General features: G+C 42.2%; 1 protein-coding gene across 2 annotated transcripts in view; it reads left to right on the forward strand.

Moving 5' to 3' along the window:
- Positions 1–13854, forward strand: part of KIF3A (kinesin family member 3A) — a 302929-nt gene extending 289075 nt beyond the window's left edge. The window contains exons 17-18 of one of the 2 annotated variants that reach the window (XM_078684196.1): positions 8184–10225; positions 10551–13854. In XM_078684196.1, the coding sequence (XP_078540322.1) occupies positions 8184–8232 (49 nt within the window). In that variant the 3' untranslated portion in view covers positions 8233–10225; positions 10551–13854. The remainder of the gene's footprint in view (positions 1–8183; positions 10226–10550) is intronic. The other variant, XM_078684197.1, reaches the window with a different exon arrangement.
- Positions 13855–20779: the final 6925 nt, after the last annotated feature.

Genomic DNA, 20779 nt, shown 5'->3' on the forward strand with positions numbered 1-20779 from the left:
GCATCTCGCACAGACAGAGCTGCGGTATATTTTCAGATATTTTCAGTGCTGCCTCGCATAGGTAGAATTACAGACCTGATGGCATTTAGAAGGAGAGATGCGAGCTGACGGACTGAGTCACAAAATGTCTTGACAGCTCGCAGAGGTGCGAGCCGACGCACTGGCTTCTAAAAACATAACCACGAGCTGGTGATGTGGGGAGAGTGACCATGAAAGGGGTATCTCACACAGACAGAGCTGCGGTATACTTTTAGTGCTGCCTCGCAGAGGTAGAACTACGGACCCGATGGCTTGTAGAGGAAGAGATGCGAGCTGACGGACTGAATCACAAAATGGCTGCCAACACTTCCTAGTTTCAACAGTTCGTAGCCAATGAGCCGCAAGCTTGTGCTCATAAGGCCAATAAGATGTCAGAATTCTCAAATATCGATATCTGTAAAATTTGATATTTCTCAAAAACTACTTAACAGATTTACCACATTGAAACAAAAGCGTGCTTTCTGCACCAAGACCTTTCTCCCTGCCCAATTTAGTGTAATTCCATTCAGCAGTTTGACCTGTAGCCTTTTCTAAAGTTTCCTATGGATATTACATGGAGAAAATCTGTTTTGGGATCCCCCTTTTTTCTCAGCCCCCCTTGAAGAATCACCCCCAAATTTCAAGATAGGAGCTGATCTAAAAAGAGAAACTTTTTGGAAAATTTCGTAAAGATTTGTCGAACGACGCCAAAGTGATAAGCACATCAAAAAATGCTATTCCTATGGAAACGTGGTCCTAACTATAACTACCTACTGGCGACTGCAAGTAGGTTATATATATATATATATATATATATATATGTATATATATATATATATATATATATTCTCAAACGGTGCCAAAGTTATTGGCAAATGAAAAAACGCTCTTCCTATGGAGACTACATTCTAACTATAACTACCTACTTGCAACCACTAGTAGGTAATATATATAGATTACCTACTGGCAGTTGCAAGTAGGTAGTTATAGTTAGGATATAGTTTCCTTAGGAAGAGCGTTTTTTAATTTGCCAATAACTTTGGCACCGTTTGATGAATCTTTGTGAAGTTTTCAAAAGTAGTTTGCCACACACTTCAGCTGCTGTCCTGAAAGTTTTGGGGTGATCAGTCAGGTGGGGGCCCAGAAAAAGAGGGAGTTTACCCATGTTAATTTTCATAGGAACTTAGACAGAGCCCTACCAGCTGAGCAGAATAACACCAAATGTGGCAGAAAGGTAGATGTTTGTCCAGGGTAGTGCCGTTTTGTGATTTGTTGTAAATCCGTTCAGTAGTTGCGGAGTTACTTAAAGACATTTCTAATTGTGTATATAGGGACATTGGAGGATCCGCAACCCCCCCGATCACATACTGAGATATGAATGGCTGCCAACACTTCAAACCAGGAAGTGTTGGCAGCTATCTTGGGACTCCGCTTGTGCCAAGTCCCCGAAACAAACGTTAAAAAAGAAATGGGGCAGGGTAGAAATACCATGACCCCCAGGCATCTTTGGGGGGGAGGTCCTACAGGCCCAAAAAAGCATTAAAAAAATATTGATTTAAAATTTGGCGCGAACCAGCAGAAAAAACCCGAAGGGTGGACTTCCACGCTTCGTTAATAATTGGCTTTCGGGGACATTGGCATAATAAAGGAGGGGCGCACGGGTTCCCTCCTTCTGGGGCTAATCAATACCGTGGGGACCACCACCTCCCCGGGACTTATTTATTTAATAACATTGGGGCCTTTCGGACTCCCCCAGGTCCCATGAACCACCACCTTCATGCGACCACATGCTAAAGTGAACACGTGCTCTGGGGACCAACACCTCCCTAAGGCTAATTCACTGTTATGGGGGGCTTCTCCGAACCACTACCCCCCACCCCCATCTGCAGGAATCACCACCTACCCATTACAAAACGGCCTGGCACTGGGCATGAGGTCCCTGGACTGAAATCGGCCCAGGGAACGATAAAGAGGTTGCCAAGTCGCCGGAGGCCATGCCCCCCTTCACCACCACTCTGCAAACTCACCTCCTAGCGCACTACTAGTTGGTGTGATGAAGTCCCCTTGCATGTTGATGGTTCTTGGGGGCCAAGAAGCCCTCCTGTTACCTCCAGTGAGTCCCATACAGCGCAATTCCTGAGAGCTGATAGGAGGACCCTCCCCCTTTCTCCACCACTATGCAAACGTGACTACTGGTTAAACAAGCATTTTCAATGCAATAGGTCTCACATTTGCAAGAGTTTGAACTATTGGCATTGTAAACGACAATACCATTTGTTTGTTTTGCAAACCTGCATGCAGTGCATAAATACGCACTTTGTACGTATAGTCCTTGCTTTTGAGAAGCAAGGCTGGCAGCAAAAGAGGTGCAGTTACTGCCAGCCTTGCTTCTCGTAAGCAGCAACTATAAGTACAAAATGTGTGTTTATGCACTGCTTGCAAGTTTTCAAAACACATAAATAAAAAGGCATTGTCATTCACAATGCCAAAAGCTCAAACTCTCGCAAATGCTAGACCAATTGCTTTGTAAATACTTGCTATTTTTAACTTTTACTGCAAACGTACATGAATTAGCCTATGATACAATCATTATTTTACACATAGGTTATGTATGGTTCCTTCCATTATCCAATAGTTCACATTTATGTATCCATTGAGTAACTATTGAAAAGTACATACACTCTAGCCATCCCACGTACTCTACAAGTTAAAGTCAATCTGGTGAACACATAAAATTTCAATTTCACTTTCTTCTGTAATAGGGTGAGGCATAATAGGCATTTCCTCCTTATGTAACGGGCCCTCTCAGTACATTTTAGGTGAGGTACATATTTTGTGTCATTATGTGTGCACGCTGCTTCAGAACTGCTAAAGAAATACTGGGCAGCTTCCTGTCGCCCTCCGGAGGGGCAGTAGAGGTGCCTACCTATCATTACAGGCTGCTCTGATTTTACAAATGACATTAATATTACAGTGTAAACAGGTGTAGCGCCCTGCGACAAAACGTAAAAACAAGCGGTGTGTAAACACGCACTTTGTACTTATAGTCCTTAATTAGGAGAAACTAGGCTGACAGTAAAAGAGGCACAGTTACTACCAGCCTTGCTTCTCGTAAGCAATGACTATAAGTATAAAGTGCATGTTTACGCACTGCTTGCAGGTTTTCAAAACACAGAAATAAAAGGCATTGTTGTCTCAAACACTCGCAAATACAAGACCTATTGCATTGCAAATGCATGTTGAGCTCTGACACTGTGGCAGCAGCGACCATAGGAAGGCAGGGACCATGACGCCGGCCGTGCGTTTCAAAAGCAGGAGGGAGGAGGAGGAGGAGGAGGAGGAGGAGGCAGCTGCAGCCAAACAGACTTTGGTCTTTGATTGGACAGCAAATGTGGCAGCCTAAGAGCAAGATTTACAACCGTATTTATAAGAAAGCTCTGTAAACCAGGGGCACTGGTCTCGACTGCTCTAGCTTAAAGAAAGAAATAGTGCTCACAAGCTCTGAGTAACAACACATGTAACAGGGGCAGTCCTGGAAAATGGGTGGAGCTTTTGAAGTCCATATCCTGAATACAGCTTGTCCCGCTGAGATAACGCAAGCGCTGCCTAGGTGAGACCTAAAAACCATAGAAATTCCCTGGAAAAAACAATGGTAACAGGGATGTTATAGTTAGGCTCAGATTTCACTTGTACAAAACCAGTGAAATTGTGCGTTCTGTGAAAGGGTATGTGTAGGTCTGTGAAAAGGTGTGTGAGTGGGTGTACAGGAGGTTGAATGGGGTTGTGAGTGGGTTATTGATATATATATATATATATATATATATATATATATATATATATATATATTATTTTTTTTTTATTATTTTTTTTCACTGGAAGAAAAAAAAGGTTACAGGGCCATTATAGTTCGGCTCTGATTTCACTTCTACAAAACCAGAGAAATTCAGTTATAGTTACCTGACATCATTGATGACATCTCAAATGAAGAAAGATTTGGACACATTTGAAGCAGGTTCTCAACTATCTTCCTCTTCTATTTTATTGAAACATTCTGGCATGCAGACTGAAACATGCTGTTCAGCACCAGCAGAAGACTGCCAATTAACTCCCTGGTGATCAGCAGCTTTACTACAGTGTTCTAATGAACAACTAAAGTGCTAACAGTCTGAATTTATGCCAAAAGTGTGGCACATCTGAATGCCATTTTGATGGAATCGTAGTGGAAAACTGGAAGCAATGTCTAATGAGGATAATGCAGTAAAAGATGAGATTAGGGAACTTCATAACAAATAAGTTTCCCAAGATGACCACCAAATAAAAAAGAGCCCAAAGGTAGCCCAATGACAGAAGCGTGCAAAACACTTAATTGTGTTGTTGTTTTGCAGCTTTATATAGCGCAGACTTGACCCGAAGGTATTGGAGTGCTTTACTTGAGCATCAGGTACATTACACAAGGACACATTCATTTTGATTTTGGGCATGGGGAGATTAAGTGATTTGCCCAGAATCACAGGATGTGAAGCGGCAGGGGCAGTGGCAGCACAACGGACTATGGAAGGCAGGGGAAAGGTAAGCAGGAGGAACAAACCAACCATGCTGAACAAGACAGAAATGCTGTGACAATATAATAGACCATTGTTGGTAGAAGAGGCAGTGGCAGTACAACCAGACATGCCAACAGACCCGATTCAGGCAAAATTACTTTATTTTATCTGTCTCCTGCCTAAAATCTACTCTTTTTTTCAATGCAAGTCAATGGGGAAAATCCATTTCCCAGGTTTTTTTTCCAAAATCTCTTACCAATTTCAAAAAGTTGGCAAGTATGGTGAATTGCATCACGAAGGTCAGGAGGAATGGGATAGGGACATGGACTCGGATACCAGAGATGAGCAGGGGCACCAAACTGATGTTACAGGGCAGGCGTCAGGGGTGTTAGCAGCTGAATACACCTCACAGGGCAAGCGGGGTGGCAGTGCAGCACAACAGATCATGGAAAGCAATGGTGAGGGGACAGGGCCATGCAAGTGAACAAATGAGAGCAGAGTGGAAAGAGGCAAGGGTACCAAGCTGACCCTACCAGACAGACCAACAGGAGGGACAGTTGTAGTATAACGGACAAAGAAGGGCAGGACGGAGGGAGCAGGTGCACGACAACAGATAAGGCAGAAAGGAGGGGGTAGGTGTCTGCACATGGTAAATAGAAGGCAGGAGCCTAAGGGGCAAGACAGGAGAAGCAGGTTGATCATGGAGGGTAAGCGGAATGGGCCCTGTAAGCACAACACACCATGGAGGGTTACAGTGAGACTAATGACATACACCCAGACAACGGAGGGAAGGTGGGGGTTAGGTACAGCAAGCTGACCGCCAGAGCTGGTGGGAGAGGTTGTGGCAGCCCAGAAGGCCATGCACGGCAAGCAGGAGGGTTAGAGGCAGCTCAACTGCCATGGAAGGCAAGAAGTAGGGGACAGAACCATACACCAAGGACCATGGAGGTCAGAAGGGAGGGGTAGTGGCTGGACACAGGCAAGAGGGTGTAGGGGGAAGGGGCTTCACAAAAGACCTCGCAGGGCTGTGGGAGCTGTTGCAGCACAACAGAGCATGGAGGACAGAAGGGATTGGCAGCAAAATGGATCATGGAGGACAGGAGGGAAGGGATATGGGCATGGAACTCGGACAGGCAGGGTGGAGATGGCAGGGACAGACTGCAGCCATTTGACCATGCCCAGTACAATAGAACACTCACAGTAGAGAAGATGGACAGTAGTAGGTCCATTGGAAGATGATGGGCAAAAAGGAGGGAGCAAGGGCATAAACTCAGACATCGGAAGGCAGGGGAAAGGAGGGTAGGGGCAGCAAACTTAGTACAAAGGCTAAGCATGAGGACAATGATGGGGCATAGATTTGGGCAACAGAGGACAGGAGGAGTGGGCAGGGACATCACGCTAAATGAACGGCAGTGACAGCATATCGGACCATGGAGTGGGCTGGTGTATGACTCAGACAACAGAGGGTAGGGAGACGGTGGATGGGGCAGCTAACTAACTGTTCAGGGTAGGCGGGAAAGACAGTAGTGGAACAACGGCCACACAGCCCTAAAATGAGAAAGCAGGGCCATGTACTTGGATAATGGATGGCAAAGAGGGGGATTGCAGGAGCAGCAAGCTTGGGTGGGGGCAGCACAATGCCAGGCCAGACCCTGCGTCCAACCCCCCCACCCACTGTGCATTGCGATGGGCATCTTAATTAATGTTGGAAAAAACTAGAAATTTACAGAAAAACCAAAGGTTATAGAGACGTTATGGTTATGAAATATATATTTTTTTAAACCATAGAAATTCGCAAAAAAAACAAATATTACAGGGACGTAATAGTTAGGTTCAGATTTTACCCACTGAAAACTATACAAATTTAGCTTTTATAGTTCGAGGTAATTCAAGTAACTATAACTCATGCCATTGACATTCATTGCTAATTACCCCAGATATTACATCACTCATGACCTCTTCATTGATATTATCACTATAACATTTGCAGTAACATTACTCATGAGAAAACTGTGCATGGGGAGGGCGCTACTTGAAATAACTAACTCATTTCTATGGCTTTGTGTGTGTAAAAACTGAACCTAACTAAAACGTCCCTGTAATCTTTGGTTATATATAAAATTTCCGTCCACAACAGCAAAGAGCAGAATGCCAGCCCATTGTCTCTCTTGTGCTTTGAGTCACACTGTTATCCCTTATCACATGTGCCCATCCGCTCCACAGGAAAGGTAGCCACGCTGATAGCAAATAGTTTACTTTGCTAATGTTATTTTCTTTACATTGTTTTTCAGTTTTTTTCACCATTTCTGTGTGATTAAACTGTCTAGGTCACCAGGGGGCCTTCTCGTGCCTAAGTGATGGGCGGGCGAGCTGGAGAAGGGAGCTGGGGAGGTGTGGGGCAAAATAATATATATATATTTTTTTTTAAACTTCCTGATCACCAGTGCCTCCGCCGTCCGCTCCATCGAGCTCTACCTGCTTTTGGGACAGATTCCCAGACTTCACAGTGGCCAATCATGACGCAGCAGGAAAGCAGTGTCAGGATTGACCTGAGCGCTTGGACTTCGCACTACCAGGCAGACTGGGAGCCTGTGCCTGCTTTCTCCAGCCCTAACAATGCAGCTGGGGCTGGAGAAAGCTTCAATGTGCATGAGGCCAAACCCTCATGTGCAGGGAAGGGACATGGGAGTGCACTACCACCAGAGGCGCAACTAGAGTCAAATTTCGGGGGGGGGGGCTGAATCTTTAGGCAATCGGCAGAGTCGAGCTGCAGGGGCTCTTAGAAGGGGTGAAACAACATCAAAGCCCCATTAACATGCACAAGGTCTTTTAAAGACCTCTGAAGTACTCAGGTGCGGCTGTGAGCGGGTCCGGGAAGTGTCTCGTCCCGGGCTGCCACACACTATGGGGGATGGGGGTGCTGAAGCCCTTTGAGGCCAATGGGTGTTGCGCGCCTGACTGCCACTCCCCCACAGCAGTGTCATCCCCTGGACCCGCCGCCGAGGCTCTTCAGAGTCCTGGGGACGGGTCCGCGGGGATCAAGATAAAACAATAATAAAACCGGTTTAAAAACCGTTTGTTTTATCATTTTATTTGTGGTGGGGGGAGGGGGTTGTGGGTCGTGGCTTGTGGGGCGCTCCTCCGCCCTCATGGAGGGCCACCGCTGCTTTAGGTCGAAATAATTCAATGATTGAAGTACTTTTTCTTAGCACTAATTAGAATCGTGTCTTACTCTGATTTGCATTGAAACTAAAGGTTTCTATATCAGCCTAAAGGTTTATTCAAGGGGTATGTGATGATCCGTTTTAAAAGCTGTAAACCCACTGCAGAGGGGTTAGTTTACTCGCTGGATGACGCGAGGGCCGTTGAATGTGTGAATAGATTGGAAAGGGTTCAAGCTGTTTTCATTTTCCACTTGTTGGTCTACTTCTGGTTGAATGAAAGTAGAAAGGGTATTTTGGCTTAAAGGGGCAGACTGATGTCAAGGCACCCCCCGCCCGCTTTAAGAAGACGTGACAGTTCTCAGTACCTGCCTTTTATGGAGAGGTGACGTCATGGTTATACTGTATCAATTTGCCAAATGCAATGGAATTTTAAAACTCTTCTCTTGTGTTCAAACAGGAAGCGGTCGTCCAAGCCCGAAGCCGTCATCGACTCCCTCCTGCAGTGAATTTTAAAGAATTCTAGTAGAACGTCTGCTGCATGGCCTGGCTCCCGGGGAAAGACTCTGCTAGAGCCTTTTGGGGTGATGTTTCAAGAGAAATTAATAGGGCATTGTTCACACTTCCACAGTTACCTTTCATTTAAGTGCAAGCGTCCCTGCTTGACATGCCTTTTTATTTTTTGTTAAATTATACAAACAGTTTTAAATATTCTTGTTATGTAACGTCCACCTCACTGGTCATGAGCGCTCTCCTTCCTGCACTATTGCTCGTGTGGTTCTGGCGCTGTAGCTTGAATTGCCATTAACCCTACAATCGCCATACAGCTTGCTGTGTGTTACTGATAATCACAAGGCTGGACCTTGTTCTACGTAATCTCTGTTTACCCAGGAGTACATGAAGAAGAAGGGTAATACGATGGTAAAAGAATACTGTTTAGTCAAATTAAGGCAGTCATTTTAACAGGTAATTTAACATTAAAAGCTGTAGAATATAGGTCAGTTCTTTATAGAGTGACGAGGCTTACTGACCATTTTGTGTAAACGTTTATTGCACATGTGATATGTTATTATATATCTTAAAACTGACCAGGAGTAAATGTATTATGATATCCTGTTTTACTTTAGTCCTGTTTGTGCTATGCGGGGAAGTAAGAAAACAGCCCTGCTTCCTTTAGCAGCAGAGTACACCATCGGCAGTGTCTGTGTAAAGTAAGAAATAGTACATAATTTCAGAAACCAGAACACAGATCTGGCCATTTTTCATCATAAAAACCAACATAAATGTTTAGTCCCGAGTTGCTATGTAAAACTTGAAAGTTGGTATGACTGTGGGAATAGGGCAAGGCTCGTCGACCCTCTGCATAGTAAAATTCATTCAATTTTTCATGTTGGCCATAATGAATATGGGCAAGGAAAATTTACATAAAATGAATTGCACTGGAAATGTTTTGTATTTCTTTTTGTGATTGTGACTGACTGTATTTTACCAGTCGGGGATCTCGCATAGCAAAACCTCATGGTGATTGCAGGGGTAGTAACCTGTTGCTCTAGGGGATTCAGATGATTGTTGCAACCCATTCCAAGAGTTTGACGCTGTTTGTCGCTTAATACCTGTAGTGTACGTATAATGGGAAGAAGTGCTACAAAGATTAATAATGTGTAATGCACATCCACAGTGCTACTGTATATGCCACTGTTTTCTCAGTCACACCTATGAACACATATTTAATTTCATTTTAACATGAAAGTATGCTGAGCACTTATCTTAATCCCCCTGACATTATTTAAATGTCACTAAGATTGCGGTACTGTCGCAGAATTTGCTGCACATATTATGGTATTCTACTTGAAAGCGACTATCCCAGGACCTAAAATGAACCTTGCAGCTTTTGGACACAATGTTAAAGTTGGCTAGTCTGAATAATAGTAATTTGCCTTCTCTCCTTAAGAGGCCCGCTTAGCAGAACTGACGTGCTATCTTAAATGTGGCAGCACAGTATGTAAAATAAAAAGTTTTTCTTATTTTAAAAATTGATTACATGAATATGGAAAATTGCCACTAGTTAGTAATATTTTGTTTACAGATCCTCCTTTTGGTTAATACCCCTTCACATTTGTGGCCTATGTGTGTTTTTTCTTTTTGAGCTCTTTGTTTATTCGTCATTAGCGTCATGTAGTTTGTTTTATGCCTGGAGAAAGTATAGCAAGTTCTATTACCTCCCTTACTTAATTTAGATCAAAATAGTGTTTCCCCCTGCGTCTTGTTACAACAGCTAAACCGCTGAAGTTAATGGCGCTCCCTCCTCTCCTGATTTTAGCACACTATAAAAATCGAGGCTCTAAGGCACAACCAAAGATTATTTTTTTACAAGATTATTTTATTTACCTTTGAACTAATTGTGTTTTTTATCATTCATAGCAAACATACTTTTTAATGGTTCTAGTAACAACTGCTAACTTTATTACCGAAGCTGGTGATTGTTATATCTTGTGTTTCCCTGCTGCTCAGCTGGTATGCATGTCATATGGAAAGTTGGATGATTAGAATGTGAGTAGTTCATGAATGTCAGTTGAGTGAGGGCTGAGCAGCAGGACAGCTGCTCCTGATGGGGTTGTCATTATAACTTATATCTTTACATCATAACTAAATAAAGCAACATAAGAATCTACAAAAAAAAAAAAAAAAAAAAAACCATCCTCGTCGCCAAATGAAGTAATCGGAAGGAAGCTGGAACTGTAGATTCTTAAGTTGCTTTATTTAGTTAAGATGTAAAGATATAAGTTATAATGACAACCCCATCAGGAGCAGCTGTCCTGCTGCTCAGCCCTCACTCAACTGACATTCATGAACTACTCACATTCTAATCATCCAACATTCCATATGACATGCATACCAGCTGAGCAGCAGGGAAACACAAGATATAACAGTGATCAATTCTTTTTTCTGTTTGAGTACTAGCCACAGTTTTCCAGTTAGTAGTCTGTTAGGATGTCGCTGAAGTCGGAGGCAACATTAATGCATTTCTCGTGGACGCATTTCTGTTGACATTTTTTCATACCATGACCTACTTTGAAGCTTCAAATTGAGGAATCTGCTTAGACTTAGGTTATTAAAGAGCTATGAGAGACGTTGTTAATGGTTACAAGTAATTCTCTTCATGCTCTGCCAGCACTGATGCCACAACACAGGAGCCAGGGTTAACCTGGGCAGGGGCTTGCACACTGTGCACCTGTGACCCCCAGCATCACTCGCAGTCTAAGAGTAGGACCACTTTTCTGGAATAACAAATTAAACGTGTGGAGATCCCTGTAGGTGATAGTTTCCTTCAGGCTGTTTGGCACATTAATCTCCCCGTTCCTAACTCAGCATTTCATAGCATCCTAGCACTTATGGGACGTTTTGAGGTAGCCATTATAATATGTATCTTTCTGGGTGGAAAAGCTACAAACAGTTTGCCAGGTTCATGATCTTCAATTGATTACATGCCTGATTGCTTAGGTTCACATACTTTGGTTCGTCCCTAATAATCTTGTATAAAATATGGACATTCTCATCAGAAAACTTTGTATATTCAGGCATGCAGTAGAAGTGAGAAAAAGTAATGAGAATAGAGAGGAATGAACAGAAATAAAATTTAGGACCAGGTGCCAAAGGTGCTACTGGAAGTGACTTGATCTCAAGAAAGATGTAAGGAGAGGCAATTCCACGAGTAAAGGTCTAGAAAATGAAACTTGGAATAGCTGGAAGAGAAAGAGTTATTTGAGAACTATGGGAAGTGTGGGCAATCCAAAGAGCAGATACACTGCAGAGTTAAAAATGACTAGTGATGCTATAGTGATGAATGGTCATCCAAGGAGAATAGATGAACATTATAGAGAAGAGTGAGGGAAGGAGTGAAGTTATCGTAACTGAACATTTAAGAAAGTTCTGCTTTTGCATATCTTACAAAATAGGTATTGACATGTACAGACAATGGAGCAGTTGTGATATATTATTCTGAAAGATGAGTCGGAAGTAGCGCCCAGATCTCAAAGGGTTAATTGAGCAAGAGGAGATCTGTATGGGACATAAAGAAGAACAGTGATAGTAGTAAGTTGTACATAACGCTAAGCAGGTTTTTCATTGGTTTACAGTTACAAGGTAGACATAGTAAGTGTCCACTCAGATGGAAACAATATTATGGAGAGGCCCAGGAAAGGAGGAAATGTATGCGTGGAATAGAAGAGGGAGGAAAAACTGTAAGGATTGATTATAGAATAGTGCATTTGGAGAAAGAATGAGAGTAGTCCTTGATAGCTGTGGTGGCTGGATCCAAATCCTGGCGTATTTCAGGAAGTAAAGAATTAACGGTTGCAAAGGTTGATATGATAACTGTGTACTGCAGCAGGCAAACATCTTCCGGTGATGATTGTCTGAATTCTACACAGTGTCTCAGTTCTTCACATTTGAAAGTTTTCACAAAGTGTTCTAGGTAACTTTTTCCCAAAAATGTGAGTAAGATTTGTATAGGAGCATTACTGCAAAATTAACCTTTTCCAATACATTTCACCAAACATTTTGATGAGAAAGACGACCGCTCTTGTAGCCAGTTAGAGAGCATGTTCAATAGAAACCATTACATTACAATGTTCTATTTAATGTATTGTTGTCAGTGTGATCTTTGTACTCGAACAGTGCAGCCAAAAACAATAAACATAATATTAAGAGCTTACTTGATAGAATGTATTTTGTGAGCACACAACTGTGGTGCTGAAGTTACCATATTCTGTGTGTGTTCCTCTTTCTTCTCTCATTACACCATAGGAACATTTGAACCAATGGTCATTGTATCTTATAATAATGAATGCCTATTAAACGTACATGGATCTTTCTTTTGCAAGTTGGGCTGCTACTTTATATTTAACATTTAGTATACTGTAACATTTTGAAGTGTGTTCAGATTATTGTATGCCGTATTAAGTTGCATTACTATTGTTGAGACGCATTGAAAAATGACATAGGGGTATATCTTAGTACGTTCATGAAGTTAGGACATGCAGAGTTTACATGCTGTGCTAGAACTACAGTCTTAAAAATACATTTAATTTCTGTGACATTTAGAACTCTGAAGCTTACAAAATATTGCTGGATGAGCCAAGTGTGAATACTTAAATGTTTATTGAAAGATTTAACGTTAAATTAATTTAATTGTCCATCTAACATTAATATATGTGTAATGTATGGTCCGGGATATCTGCACTACCAAATGTAAGGTAATGTGTGTCAAGTATATTACTTGAAATGTAGTTGATATTGGTCATTACTTCTCTTTGGAATCTCTTAAGGATGCATGATTCTAGGGGCACACACTACTTAAATCTTAGAAAATGTGGCACATCTATTAATAAATTGAGAAATCAGTTTTTTTGGTATATGTATTTACTGTAATATGCTATTAAGGAGAATACTGTTGGTGACACCACTAGTGTCCACGCCAGCCATATGGGGGCCTTGTAATGAGACTGAGACGCAGCTACGAGTTAATGTCTTTAGTTTATGTATCAGGAGAGCGCTTGTATTACGCTATCATTTTTTATGGATGAAAGACTCCTTCAGCAGTTTGTCTTGGTCAGTGAGTCTTCAGGAGTATGATATATATTTACCCAGCTCACAAATTATCTACTAATTTCATTAAATCTGATATCTTAGGTTATTGAAAAGCATTTACTGAAAATGGTGGGAAAAGATAAGTATTTATTGAACATCTACAGTTCATCTGCTGTACACAAGTAGACTGTATGGGATCATGACTATTTCACTGAGGGCACATTGTAGCATTCAGTCCCTTTTATGACCTTATCTCTCTATTTCCCCACTGAATCTGCTGTAAGGGAAGCCAGACGTTTAGCCATGACAAAGCATTACAAAAAATGCACATTAAAAGTATTTGGGTATATGTTGACCTTTTGCATGTAAGGCTGTCAAACTTTTTACTTGCATTCAAATCTAATGATTTGCCTTTTTGAGTAGGCTTTCAAGGTAATGTGGTATAATAGATTTGCATAAATGTTTAAAGAACCTGAGCTATGTCTGTAATTTGATCTGTGTTGTTGTACATCAGTGCGACTAAGATAAAACTTTCTTTTCTACTTGCTCATTGCCCTAGTTTTGATCGTCGTAGTTTTTTTTTTTTACTGCTTTGGAAAAAATCCCAAATTCTCTTGTCCCTGTAAAAAGATGTATTTTCCAATACTGCAGTCATGATGAAGTCATCCCTTTTATAATTATTTGTTGGTCACATGGCTACCTGAAAATGCCTTCGTCGACTTAGTTACCATGATAAATGCTGGATTCCATTGCAGAATATACCCAAAGTAATGGAGAATGGAAACCTGCTACCCCAGAGTGCCTTTCAATTACTTAACCATCGAAACCTTTAACATGTTATGTAATAATTGATATTTGCTAACGCTCTGTATATATACACAAATTAGTAGATGTATAATTTGCTTCATATTTATTAGCTTGTTTTGAGAAATGCATTTCTCTGAATTCATTGCATTTGTATATATAAATTGTATTTAGGGTGATGTTTAACTTAACAGTATTGTTATCTGTGTACATGAGGCATGTTTGTGCCAATAAAAAAATGCTTAATTAAAAAAAAGGGTTTTTTTAGTCATTACTAGCCATATATGCGTATTGTACTTTGTCTATTGTGGACAGAAGATGTACATTTATTACTAAAAAATAAAACCAAACCACTTTTTAAAGAGCACACTAAAATTCACCTGCTCAAAACTGCTGAGAAGTCGATGAGCGGCTCACTAATTTCTTGAGAGTTAGAGATCAGTTGGCAGTAAAAAAGGATCGCATTCTCCATTGTGGTTCACGTTGTGCAGATTACATCACAAACAAGCATTGGCATAGCCAATAGGTCTCGCTTTTGGGACCTTATAAGTATTTAGTTATGCAGCACAATATCCTTGGTGCAACAACATTAACTGTTGTGTGGTTAAGTACTTATAAGGTCTATAACAATGCTTGTTTTGAAGATGTTAATACATTCCAACATAAAAGGACATCTATGGTATAGGCTGGGCTGTTACGTATTGATTTGCTTCTCATTATTGTATACTTTTGACTAGCTGTGTTAAATTATACTACAATGTACATTCCTTTTTTTTATTGACTTAAACTTGAGTTTAATTATCTGTGTGGAAAGTGTGTTAACTTTTTGGAGAAAAAACATAGAAATACAATAAAAAGAAAACTTTGATGCCCCTAGTGACAGTCGCCGCATGTGCTCCCCCCGTCATCCGTCTGGATTTGCAAGGGATTTTTTCTTGTCTACTACCTGTATTTTTTTTTTTTACTTTACAAAAATGTATGTCTGTCGGGACGTTTGCAAGCTTTCGAAAAATAGCAGAAGAAAACGTTTCGCTAAAACTAGGCCTGCACGGTAAAATTGACCCAAGGTGCTTTTTAGGTGGTCGGTTCTGTTGCAAAAAGTTCTTTCAGAAATTTCTCTTGTAAAACTTCCTTTGTGTGGACAAGTTATATTTCGTAAAAGAAGTCCTGCGAAGTTGGTAAATGAAGTATTCCACAGTCGATTAGTTGTTCGCTTTTTAGTGCGTTACGAACTAATTTTACCCCACGTGGTCCCGTCTCACTTCTCCTTCCCTGCAGCTATTTATTGAAGGTTTTTCAGCTCAGAATCCCCACACAGGTGCATACACAGCTTGGCTCATTGTCGCTAGTGACAGTATATATTTAGATATTCTATACGTTTATTATAAATGCTATATATTTTCACTCTATAAAATGTCCTTAATGTGGCTCAGCACTTCTTAGAGTCCCAAAATGACGCACTCATCATGGTCTTAAAATTATGCTGCACTATTCGCTTTATTGCTTCGGGCTAGGGACAAAGCACCTCCAGAAGGGGAATCAAGACAGCGGTGCTGCAGCGCCATCTACCAGCGGTCAGTAACAGCAAAACGACTTTAAAAGGCCGTTTATTCTGGCCTCCGGAGCACTTCATAGGCAACATAAAATTTTGCATGGTGTTGTGAATTTGCCCCGTTCCTGAGGCGAGTTTTTTACGTGATTGAGCTGGCATGCTTCGAGAGTCATGAAGGGTGGGGCTGGCAAATGCCAAATTACTTCAGCTTCTTTTGAAAGTAAAAATAAATCACTGTTCTGTAGAGGAGATAAGTGTTATCATTCACCCCTGCTTCTAGCCACGGCGTTCCACCCCAGGAGGGGGCAGAGGCAGCGACTGTGTGCAGACTTCTAAACACAGTACAGTTGTCCTTCTTAGAATGTGCTTGTATTGGTTAAATATAAAGTATTATAAACCTGGGTTTCACGTCATGAGGTGCTTCAGCGCTGGATGCTGCCAAGACCTGTGAGCAGTTGGTGTTCTGTAAAAGGACACATCCGCCCCCATGGGACTTTAAAAATGTAAAAGGGAAAAAGTGGCCCGACGCTGTCTGCATATTCAGACACAGTTCCGTGGGAAAATCTCAGCTTTCAGCCTGTGTCTTGACCCTCAGTTCAGCTCTTCTGCGTTTTTGTGAAGACCTTTTCAGCATAATTAAATGTAACCGGCTGTGGAGGGGTTCTCTGTGTAGTTATTAGGCTGTGGCGGGGTTCTCTGTGTAGTCATTGAGTGAAAGGAGATGAGGATGAAACCGGAGAAAGGCGGAGAGGTGCGCCAACAGTGAAAGAGAGTCGAAGTGAAAGGAAGAGGGAGATGCAGTGAAAGGGGAAAGATGAGGGTAGATGGTGAAAGGTGAGCAAGGGGGAAGCAAGAAAGTACTGAAGAGGGACAACACTAGAAAGTAAGGAAGAGAGACAACACTGGACAGGGTGGGGCTAGGAAACAATAATGAAAGGTAGAAATGTGTGGCAGAAAATAATAAGAAAAAAAAGAAAGTATCAAATGTAGAGGGCGAGAGAGGATTAGCAGTGAATGAATGAGGGGCAGAGAGGAGGCTCTGAGGGAGAGCGACGGCTAAAGACCGAGAGGAAAGCCAGATGGCGTGGCGCGTGAAGTGGCTGGTGTGAAAGAGCAGCAGGGATGGGGTGAGAGGGGGCTCTTAGGGAGAGCGACTGCTAAAGGCCGAGAGGAAAGCAAGATGGCAGCTGCGCGCATGCACACACGCTTAACCGCAAACTTGAGGCCAGTAAAAACGCGTGGTAGCACTTTGAAAATCCACTTAACAAATGTCTCGCACCCAGCGCATGAGCTGGCTCAGGCGAGACCTATAAACCTTCACAACGAGTACCTATCAGTGATTACAATTTGTGAACACTAATGGTTCAAAGTGCTCGTGTACGGCTGATGTGATACTGTATGAGATAGCAGGTGCTGATTTTTGCCTGCCCACACCTCAACGACATATACCTCAACTCGTATCTACAAGCTTCCATGTATCCTCTGGTCGCTGTATTTATAGTTCATTCTATTTTGCAACACATAAGCATTATTTTATTTTTCGCTTTTATTTTTCACTTTTATTTTTCTTTTCTGCGTCCTCATGAATATTGGTGCCAGATGGGTTTTTTCGAGAATTGCCGTGCACACCTGTTTAAACATTGTACTTCTTTTTTTTAAATCTTAAAGCTGTTTGCGTGCTCCCTGGGTTACGTGATCTGCCATTTTTCACGTGAAAGTTCAGAGTTGGAGCGACACTTCACTCCAGATCCAGGTGCACAGCTGATATCGTGATTGTCACACATTTATCCAATAAACCCGGGGCTCAAACGTAAGTTAATCACGTGTGAAAAGAAGAAAGAAAATCAAAAGTAATGACATTAAAGTCTTGCAGTACATGGATTAATTATTGTAGAAATTGAAAAAGAAAAAGTTATTAGCAAAATGTGTGGCAATCACGATATCAGCTGTGCGCCTGGATCTGGAGTGAAGTGTTGTTCCAACTCTGATGTTGCCATGTGGGTTTTCTCACAAACTTGACCAGGTGGATGCTTGGGTGTAATTGTCACTTATTAGCTAAAACCTCTTCATTCATATTTTGACTTGTACTTGACATACATTTTTAAAATTGCGTGAATATAAAGCTACAGTATTTAAATCCCCAGGCTGATAATGTGTCTGCTTAACATTCTCGTTAGGTTTTGGGCCTTCAAACAACAAATACATGATACTGTTTCACTAAATGAAAATATGAAATGAAGAGAACCACTTCCCTTTTAGCAATATATCCTTCACTATTCTATAGGTAAGCGCTATGGGCTATTCTCTTTAGTTATAAATGTGAACAAAGGGAAAGTGTGACAATCCCAGTGCAAGCCACCAGCCGCTCGTTAAATCATGTCATGGTATCAAATAATTAAGCTGGTCCAGTCACAACATCACCCACAGATATAGTGTATGCACTGTTTCTGTTCATACACCAGACTGGATACCCAGTGTTTCCCGAGGTTATTGCATTGAGTTTCCCATCCAACATAATCCAGGGAACTCTCATCTCCTTCTCCCAAGGTTCTCATCTCGTGTCAGGACATAGAGGCACGGAATATGGACCTGATGACCAAAAGGGCTATTGTTTCAGTTTCACTGGATGAGTGGATATCGGTGTTCTACTTGATAACCTTTGTGGTACCCAAGATTATGGGTTGGATCTGGGTGACCACTGCCTGAATGCCTGGATACCCAATCTTTGGTTCAAGGGGAAGAGGTTGCAGCAAGCGATTCCAGTGGTGATCCCACAAGTCATATCTCTTGTTCTCTGTGATCAGCAAGCCTTCCAGTTAAACAGTAAACATAGTCATCCATTTGTGCATGACTGACAAGATACATGCTCCGTCTAGCAAGGCTCTACACTTGGAAAGTGTGTGGGGTGTTGCTGCAACATGGCTTCCTGGTCTCTTCGCGGAACTCCTTTCTGTTTCCCAGGAATTAGATTTAATTTGGCTGACTGTAGTACCCTGCTGTGCATCATTTGTCTTTGGGAGCAGTAAATTGTGTTCTTCAGTCCAAAATATGTGTCCTGATCAGGACAGAGGCGGCTCCTGTGAGGAATTGTTGAAGGTACAGGGTCTTGTGGCGTCAACTGTGTTTTTGTGCCCTAGGCACATTTTCATTTTTAGGCCATACGTGCAGCAACTATTAAGTATTGGGCCCCGGATTAGGAGGGAATTAATCAGTTGCTGGTGGCCCCTGCTTCTCCAAATTCTGATTTTGTGGTGGTTGCTTGACTTGTATCTGAGAAAGGGGATTGATGTGGACCCCACCATCATTTGTCACTGTAGATTCCTAGGGATCTAAGTGCATCTCGTTATGGTTAGCTCTGCACAACCTAGAGGCACTTGGGAACCCAGAGTTTGTCAGTGGATTGAGTTCCAACTAGCGTTGAGCCGCACTGTCTCAGCTCTGGTCTGTTAGTCTTTACAATTTTTATGAGGTAAGTTCTGCCTTGATAGGATCAAAAATGCGTTAGCAAAGTCCTATGGCAGCAGCAGATGTAGTGGAGAAGGACCTGATAGAATACTTGAGCTGACTCTCATTTGGGCAGAATTCTGTTGTTACAGGAAGAGTTCCTACACTCCTTTGCTGTTAAGTGAAGTAATAGGGGCGAGGCTGCACCTACTCAGGGTAGCGGAATCAGGATAAAACCTCAGTCTAAGGAGTCAAGTGGGTCACGGGTTCTGTCTGTGAGGTGGCATGCCTCATATTGTAATTGAAAGGTGAAATGAGAGGCTAAGGTAATGAGGATTACCCCAACTTCTGTTGCCTTTGGGGAAAGATCTGAGAATCATATTTTTAATAGAGAATCCCTGGAAAAAGCGAAGCACATCGTTGTACATTTGGTAGAAAACATGCTAGGCTTACACTGGGTATAGAAAATTATGGCATTGGACTAGATTTTCCCTACTACATTGTGCTTTTTCAACACCATTTGTATGTTTCTTTCAAAGTTATGGTTACACCTTTTATCCTTTCTAGGAATTCAAGTATTGTATTGATTGCATCCAGACAAAGCTATAGTTTTCACCACTCTCTTAAACCACCCAAAGAAGTTGCTAAGAGACCAAATTACTGATCTTTATATACCTCGCTCCCTTAAAGAAACATGGGAGAAGCCTCGCATGTACGTAATTTATGGTGAAGCATTGATACAGTTGAGGCAGGAATGGTGGACATTGTTAGCAGAGTTATTACAACCTAATGAGAAATTCTGCTATAGAAAAGGTGGGAGATATGGGGCACATCAACAGCCTACTAATCACAAATCAGGAGCTGACAGATAGACTCAAGAGGCCAAGCTTACAATGCTGCTCCAAGGTCTCCTGCCCAAAGCCCCATCTGAGAGGGAGCATGTTTATTTGTATACCAGCCAGCTTCAACTATGTCAGGCCCGGGCAGGCATAGATGGATATGACGACATGTGTGTTGCAGGCTGGGTCAGATCTGCTGCAGAAGCAGGTTCGATGGAGCGAGTGTGGAGGAAGCGGGCATCTCAGGCACATCTCGGGAGCATCTCAGGCACATTGTTTGAGTTATCAGGCTGGCCCCTTGTCTCTGGCAAGGGTCGACCAGCATGTGCCAGTCATCTGGTTAGGGAACATCCATTCCCTGCACTGCAGTGAGGTTTGTCAGGCAAGGGACGCACAGAGCAGACTGCGGTTTGGCAGCCACTGCTAGGTGTCACATACCGTGTACAACACAAAGGGAGAAAAATAAGCTGAGAAGGGCCCGCACCTGCATCTCAAGTAACTATGAAACATAATGATGGTGTGCTGTCCTTATATTGGCAGTGTCTGAAGGAAATGATAGAAGCAAATCAAATAACTCAATTGTATTTAATATAAAGGAAGAATCTTATGCCTTTGTCTCCTACCGAAGGTGGCAGTTCCAAGAATTGGACACGGTGGGCTCCTTCGCGAAATGTGACATGCTTCATCATAGGCCACCTCGCCCCACGCCATAAGGTGGCACATACCCAACATGGTTACAGTGGGTAAAGAGGTCTGCATGATCAGCTGCCTGTATAACCCAACAAGATAGTTAAGTGAGCTGAGGCCTTGTAGGGCTCCAATACGAGC

The sequence above is a fragment of the Lissotriton helveticus genome, chromosome 3_2, assembly GCF_964261635.1.
Source record: "Lissotriton helveticus chromosome 3_2, aLisHel1.1, whole genome shotgun sequence".
NCBI classification, from domain to species: Eukaryota; Metazoa; Chordata; class Amphibia; order Caudata; family Salamandridae; genus Lissotriton; species Lissotriton helveticus.